General features: G+C 50.1%; 1 protein-coding gene across 1 annotated transcript in view; it reads right to left on the bottom strand.

Moving 5' to 3' along the window:
- Positions 1 to 3,210: 3,210 nt before the first annotated feature.
- LOC132390562 (sialic acid-binding Ig-like lectin 14) overlaps positions 3,211 to 7,663 on the bottom strand; it is a gene marked incomplete at its 3' end in the record, with an annotated part of 133,932 nt that continues 129,479 nt past the window's right edge. The window contains exon 6 of the mRNA XM_059963173.1: positions 3,211 to 3,328. Coding sequence (XP_059819156.1) covers positions 3,211 to 3,328 — 118 coding nt within the window. The remainder of the gene's footprint in view (positions 3,329 to 7,663) is intronic.

The following is a 7,663-nucleotide window of genomic DNA, read 5'->3' as shown; positions in this document are numbered from 1 at the left end:
AACTCCATCACCTCTCCCTCTCCAACTCCATCGTCTCCTTTTTCAACTCACTCACCCTTTCCCTCTCCAACTCCCTTACCCTCTCCCTCTCCAACTCCCTCACCCTCTTCTCTCCAACTCACTTACCCTCTTTTTCTCCAACTCCCTCACCCTCTCCTTCTCCAACTCACTCACCCTCTCCCTCTCTCAACTCCCTCACCCTCTCCTTCTCCAACTCCCTCACTCTCTTCCTCTCCAACTCACTCACCCTCTCCTTCTCCATCTCCCTCACCCTCTCCCTCTCCAACTCCATCACCCACTCCCTCTCCAACTCCCTCACCCTCTCCCTCTCCAACTCCCTTACCCTCTCCCTCTCCGTCTCCAACTCCCTCACCCTCTCCTTCTCCAACTCCCTCACCCTTTTCCTCTCCAACTCCCTTACCCTCTCCCTCTCCATCTCCATCACCCTCTCCCTCTCCAACTCCCTCACCCTCTCCCTCTCCAACTCCATCACCCTCTCCCTCTGCAATTCCTTCACCCTCTCCCTCTCCAACTCCCTTACCCTCTTCCTCTCCAACTCCCTCAACCTCTCCCTCTCAAAAAATCGATTTCCAGGATACTGTATAGAAGTTGCGGGTATCAGGGAGCTGCGATCAATATGCAGAAGGCTCCCGGAAGTTCCGGGAGAGGTGGGATGTCTGTTATAGGGAACGCTGGATACAGGGCCCAGTGTGTTATAGGGACACGGGAATCAGGGTCCAGTGTGTTATAGGGACATTGGAATCAGGGTCCAGTGTGTTATAGGGAGACGGGAATCAGGGCCCAGTGTGTTATAGGGACATGGGAATCAGGGCCCAGTGTGTTATAGGGACACGGGAATCAGGGCCCAGTGTGTTATAGGGACACGGGAATCAGGGCCCAGTGTGTTATAGGCACATGGGAATCAGGGCCCAGTGTGTTATAGGGACACGGGAATCAGGGCCCAGTGTGTTATAGGGAACGCTGGATACAGGGCCCAGTGTGTTATAGGGACACGGGAATCAGGGCCCAGTGTGTTATAGGGAGACGGGAATCAGGGCCCAGTGTGTTATAGGGACACGGGAATCAGGGTCCAGTGTGTTATAGGGACACGGGAATCAGGGCCCAGTGTGTTATAGGGACACGGGAATCAGGGTCCAGTGTGTTATAGGGACACGGGAATCAGGGCCCAGTGTGTTATAGGGACACGGGAATCAGGGCCCAGTGTACCATAGGGATCAAGGTAATGGGGCCCAGTGTACCATAGGGATCAAGGTAATGTGGCCCAGTGTACCATAGGGATCAAGGTAATGGGGCCCAGTGTACCATAGGGATCAAGGTAATGTGGCCCAGTGTACCATAGGGATCAAGGTAATGGGGCCCAGTGTACCAGAGGGATCAAGGTAATGGGGCCCAGTGTACCATTGTGATCAAAGAAATGGGACCAGTGTGTGATAGGGATCAAGGTAATGGGACCAGTGTGTGATAGGGATCAAGGTAATGGGGTCTAGTGTGTTATCAGGATCAAGGTAATGGGGTCCAGTGTGTTACCAAGATCAAGGTATGGGGCCCAGTGTGTTGTCGGTACCATTGTAATGAGCCCCAGTGTGTTATAGGGATGAAGGTCGTTGGGCCAGTGTGCTTTCGTGATCAAGGTAATAGGGCCCAGTGTGATATCGGAATCAATGTAATGGGGCCTGGTTTTTATTGGGATCAGAGTAATGGGGCCCATTGTGTTATTAGGATCAAGGTAATGGGGTCCTTAGTGTTATTGGGATCAAGGTAATGGGGCCCAGTGCGTTATTGGGATCGAGGTAATGGGGAATTTTGTGGTATCAAGATCAAGATAATAGGGCCTACATGTTATCGGTAGCAAGGTTATGGGTCCAGTGTGTTTCTGGAATCAAGGCAATGGGGTCGACTGTGTTATTGGGATGAAGGTAATGGGGCCGTGTTTTATAGGGATTAAGGTAATGTGGCCCAATGTGTTATCGGGCTGGAAGTAATTGGGCCAGTGTGTTCTCAGGATCAAGGTAATGTGGCCAGTCTTTCATTGCATCAAGATACTGGGACCCAGTGTGTTATATTGAACATGGGTACAATGTCCCAGTGCTTTATAAGGATCAAGAGCCGTTGGCCCCAGTGTGTTATATTGAACATGGGTACAATGTCCCAGTGCTTTATAAGGATCAAGAGCCGTTGGCCCCAGTGTGTTATATTGAACATGGGTACAATGTCCCAGTGCTTTATAAGGATCAAGAGCCGTTGGCCCCAGTGTGTTATATTGAACATGGGTACAATGTCCCAGTGCTTTATAAGGATCAAGAGCCGTTGGCCCCAGTGTGTTATATTGAACATGGGTACAATGTCCCAGTGTGATATAAGGATCAAGAGCCGTTGGCCCCAGTGTGTTATATTGAACATGGGTACAATGACCCAGTGCTTTATAAGGATCAAGAGCCGTTGGCCCCAGTGTGTTATATTGAACATGGGTACAATGTCCCAGTGCTTTATAAGGATCAAGAGCCGTTGGCCCCAGTGTGTTATATTGAACATGGGTACAATGTCCCAGTGCTTTATAAGGATCAAGAGCCGTTGGCCCCAGTGTGTTATATTGAACATGGGTACAATGTCCCAGTGTGATATAAGGATCAAGAGCCGTTGGCCCCAGTGTGTTATATTGAACATGGGTACAATGACCCAGTGCTTTATAAGGATCAAGAGCTGTTGGCCCCAGTGTGTTATATTGAACATGGGTACAATGACCCAGTGCTTTATAAGGATCAAGAGCCGTTAGCCCCAGTGTGTTATATTGAACATGGGTACAATGTCCCAGTGCTTTATAAGGATCATAGGAGCTTCGTTCGCACTCTTTGTGAGGGAGCCTGGGGACTATAGTGCCATGCTGTAGGAGTGTGAGGTGTGTTGAATGTCAGAGTATTTAACAGATATTGAAGGGTATCTCAGGTGGGATCAATTATATGCTCCAGGGGGATGTTTAGTAATGGGTGGAGTAGTGCTGTGTGCAGATGGTGAGAGGCTATCAGAAGAGGAATTCCAGATCTCTAGACCTAGACTGAAGGCATTGCCTCCAATGACAGAACAGTAATATTCAGGTGATTGCTCAGAAGCTGGGATTGAGGAGAAAAGAGGGTCTTGGTACTGGAGATCTGGTAAATGGGGATATTTACTGTCTTCCGAACTAACACTCACCTGTTAGTTCTACGTCGGGACTGAAGAACGAACCAAGTCAGTGTCACCAAGATGAACAGGGATACAACTACTCCTGCCGCGGCCAGTGAGACAACCAGTGTTTCCACTGTTGGAGGAGCTAAGAATGAGAGAACAATTACTTATGGCAATTCCCTTGTGGGCTCAATGTGAGGGAATTCTCAACTATGTGACGGCCAGTGCCAAGGAAGTGCTGCAGTGGGACGAGCGGTGCAGAGACGACTGCATGATGTGAGGCGGCAGCACTGGGGCAGTTCTACACAGTGAGAGCTGCAGTACCAGTGGGGTACAGCACTGTAGCACTGGGGCAGTTCTGCACAGTGAGAGCAGCAGTACCAGTGGGGTACAGCACTGTAGCACTGGGGCAGTTCTACACAGTGAGAGCTGCAGTACCAGTGGGGTACAGCACTGTAGCACTGGGGCAGTTCTGCACAGTGAGAGCAGCAGTACCAGTGGGGTACAGCACTGTAGCACTGGGGCAGTTCTACACAGTGAGAGCTGCAGTACCAGTGGGGTACAGCACTGTAGCACTGGGGCAGCTCTACACAGTGAGAGTATCAGTACCAGTGGGGTACAGTACTGTAGCACTGGGGCAGTTCTGCACAGTGAGAGCAGCAGTACCAGTGGGGTACAGCATTGTAGAACTGGGGCAGCTCTGCACAGTGAGAGTATCAGTACCAGTAGGGTACAGCACTGTAGCACTGGGGCAGCTCTACACAGTGAGAGTGGCAGTACCAGTGGGGTACAGTACTGTAGCACTGGGGCAGTTCTACACAGTGAGAGTATCAGTACCAGTGGGGTACAGCACTGTAGCACTGGGGCAGCTCTGCACAGTGAGAATATCAGTACCAGTGGGGTACAGCACTGTAGCACTGGGGCAGCTCTACACAGTGAGAGTGGCAGTACCAGTGGGGTACAGTACTGTAGCACTGGGGCAGTTCTGCACAGTGAGAGCAGCAGTACCAGTGGGGTACAGCATTGTAGAACTGGGGCAGCTCTGCACAGTGAGAGTATCAGTACCAGTAGGGTACAGCACTGTAGCACTGGGGCAGTTCTACACAGTGAGAGCAGCTCTGCACAGTGAGAGCTGCAGTACCAGTGGCGTACAACACTGTAGCACTGGGGCAGCTCTGCACAGTGAGATCGGCAGTGCCTGTAGAGTACAACAGGTAGTATAAAACCATATTTCAATAAGGGCCATCTCAGCCCTTCTAGTCTGTGTCGAACGCTTATTCTCACCTAGTCCCATCGACCCGCACTCAGCTCAGATCCCTCCATTCCTTTCCTGTCTATATACCTATCCAATTTTACTTTAAATGACAATACCGAACCTGCCTCTACCACTTCTACTGAAAGGTTAAAAGTTTGAGAGAGCCATGGTTTTCAAGGGATATTGGAAACCTGGTTCAGAAAAAGAGAGAGATCTACGACAAATATAGGCAGCATGGAGTAAATGAGATGCTCGATGTAAAATGTAAAAAGAATCTTTAGAAAGAAATTAGAAAAGTTAAAATAAGATATGAGGTTGCTTTGGCAAGTAAGGTGAAAAGTGGTACGAATAGAGGTACAGATGGAGCGCTGTCCAGTGAGAGTATCAGTAACAACAGAGTACAACACTGTAACAGTGAGGGAGCGCTGTCCAGTGAGAGTATCAGCAGCAATAGAGTACAACACTGTAACAGTGAGGGAGCGCTGTCCAGTGAGAGTATCAGCAACAATAGAGTACAACACTGTAACAGTGAGGGAGCGCTGTCCAGTGAGAGCAGCAGCAACAACAGAGTACAACACTGTAACAGTGAGGGAGCGCTGTCCAGTGAGAGTATCAGCAACAATAGAGTACAACACTGTAACAGTGAGGGAGCGCTGTCCAGTGAGAGTATCAGCAACAATAGAGTACAGCACTGTAACAGTGAGGGAGCGCTGTCCAGTGAGAGCAGCAGCAACAACAGAGTACAGCACTGTAACAGTGAGGGAGCGCTGTCCAGTGAGAGCAGCAGCAACAACAGAGTACAACACTGTAACAGTGAGGGAGCGCTGTCCAGTGAGAGTATCAGCAACAACAGAGTACAACACTGTAACAGTGAGGGAGCGCTGTCCAGTGAGAGTATCAGCAACAATAGAGTACAACACTGTAACAGTGAGGGAGCGCTGTCCAGTGAGAGTATCAGCAACAACAGAGTACAGCACTGTAACAGTGAGGGAGCGCTGTCCAGTGAGAGCAGCAGCAACAACAGAGTACAGCACTGTAACAGTGAGGGAGCGCTGTCCAGTGAGAGCAGCAGCAACAACAGAGTACAACACTGTAACAGTGAGGGAGCGCTGTTCAGTGAGAGTATCAGAAACAATAGAGAACAACACTGTAACAGTGAGGGAGCGCTGTCCAGTGAGAGTATCAGCAACAACAGAGTACAACACTGTAACAGTGAGGGAGTGCTGTCCAGTGAGAGTATCAGCAACAATAGAGTACAACACTGTAACAGTGAGGGAGCGCTGTCCAGTGAGAGCAGCAGCAACAACAGAGTACAGCACTGTAACAGTGAGGGAGCGCTGTCCAGTGAGAGCAGCAGCAACAACAGAGTACAACACTGTAACAGTGAGGGAGCGCTGTCCAGTGAGAGTATCAGCAACAACAGAGTACAACACTGTAACAGTGAGGGAGCGCTGCACAGTGAGAGTATCAGCAACAACAGAGTACAACACTGTAACAGTGAGGGAGCGCTGTCCAGTGAGAGCAGCAGCAACAACAGAGTACAGCACTGTAACAGTGAGGGAGCGCTGTCCAGTGAGAGCAGCAGCAACAACAGAGAACAACACTGTAACAGTGAGGGAGCGCTGTTCAGTGAGAGTATCAGAAACAACAGAGTACAACACTGTAACAGTGAGGGAGCGCTGTCCAGTGAGAGTATCAGCAACAACAGAGTACAACACTGTAACAGTGAGGGAGTGCTGTCCAGTGAGAGTATCAGCAACAATAGAGTACAACACTGTAACAGTGAGGGAGCGCTGTCCAGTGAGAGCAGCAGCAACAACAGAGTACAACACTGTAACAGTGAGGGAGCGCTGCACAATGAGAGCAGCAGCAACAACAGAGTACAACACTGTAACAGTGAGGGAGCGCTGTCCAGTGAGAGTATCAGCAACAACAGAGTACAACACTGTAACAGTGAGGGAGCGCTGTCCAGTGAGAGCAGCAGCAACAACAGAGTACAGCACTGTAACAGTGAGGGAGCGCTGTCCAGTGAGAGCAGCAGCAACAACAGAGTACAGCACTGTAACAGTGAGGGAGCGCTGTCCAGTGAGAGCAGCAGCAACAACAGAGTACAACACTGTAACAGTGAGGGAGCGCTGTCCAGTGAGAGTATCAGCAACAACAGAGTACAACACTGTAACAGTGAGGGAGCGCTGTCCAGTGAGAGTATCAGCAACAATAGAGTACAACACTGTAACAGTGAGGGAGCGCTGTCCAGTGAGAGTATCAGCAACAACAGAGTACCACACTGTAACAGTGAGGGAGCGCTGTCCAGTGAGAGCAGCAGCAACAACAGAGTACAGCACTGTAACAGTGAGGGAGCGCTGTCCAGTGAGAGTATCAGCAACAACAGAGTACAACACTGTAACAGTGAGGGAGCGCTGTCCAGTGAGAGCAGCAGCAACAACAACAGAGTACAACACTGTAACAGTGAGGGAGCGCTGCACAGTGAGAGTATCAGCAACAACAGAGTACAACACTGTAACAGTGAGGGAGCGCTGTCCAGTGAGAGCAGCAGCAACAACAGAGTACAGCACTGTAACAGTGAGGGAGCGCTGTTCAGTGAGAGTATCAGAAACAATAGAGAACAACACTGTAACAGTGAGGGAGCGCTGTCCAGTGAGAGTATCAGCAACAACAGAGTACAACACTGTAACAGTGAGGGAGTGCTGTCCAGTGAGAGTATCAGCAACAACAGAGTACAACACTGTAACAGTGAGGGAGCGCTGTCCAGTGAGAGTATCAGCAACAATAGAGTACAACACTGTAACAGTGAGGGAGCGCTGTCCAGTGAGAGTATCAGCAACAACAGAGTACAGCACTGTAACAGTGAGGGAGCGCTGTCCAGTGAGAGCAGCAGCAACAACAGAGTACAGCACTGTAACAGTGAGGGAGCGCTGTCCAGTGAGAGCAGCAGCAACAACAGAGTACAACACTGTAACAGTGAGGGAGCGCTGTCCAGTGAGAGCAGCAGCAACAACAGAGTACAACACTGTAACAGTGAGGGAGCGCTGTCCAGTGAGAGTATCAGCAACAACAGAGTACAACACTGTAACAGTGAGGGAGCGCTGCACAGTGAGAGTATCAGCAACAACAGAGTACAACACTGTAACAGTGAGGGAGCGCTGTCCAGTGAGAGCAGCAGCAACAACAGAGTACAGCACTGTAACAGTGAGGGAGCGCTGT

Source organism: Hypanus sabinus, unplaced genomic scaffold (genome assembly GCF_030144855.1).
Source record: "Hypanus sabinus isolate sHypSab1 unplaced genomic scaffold, sHypSab1.hap1 scaffold_952, whole genome shotgun sequence".
Classification (NCBI taxonomy): domain Eukaryota; kingdom Metazoa; phylum Chordata; class Chondrichthyes; order Myliobatiformes; family Dasyatidae; genus Hypanus; species Hypanus sabinus.
This window is presented reverse-complemented; position numbering and strand designations above follow the sequence as displayed.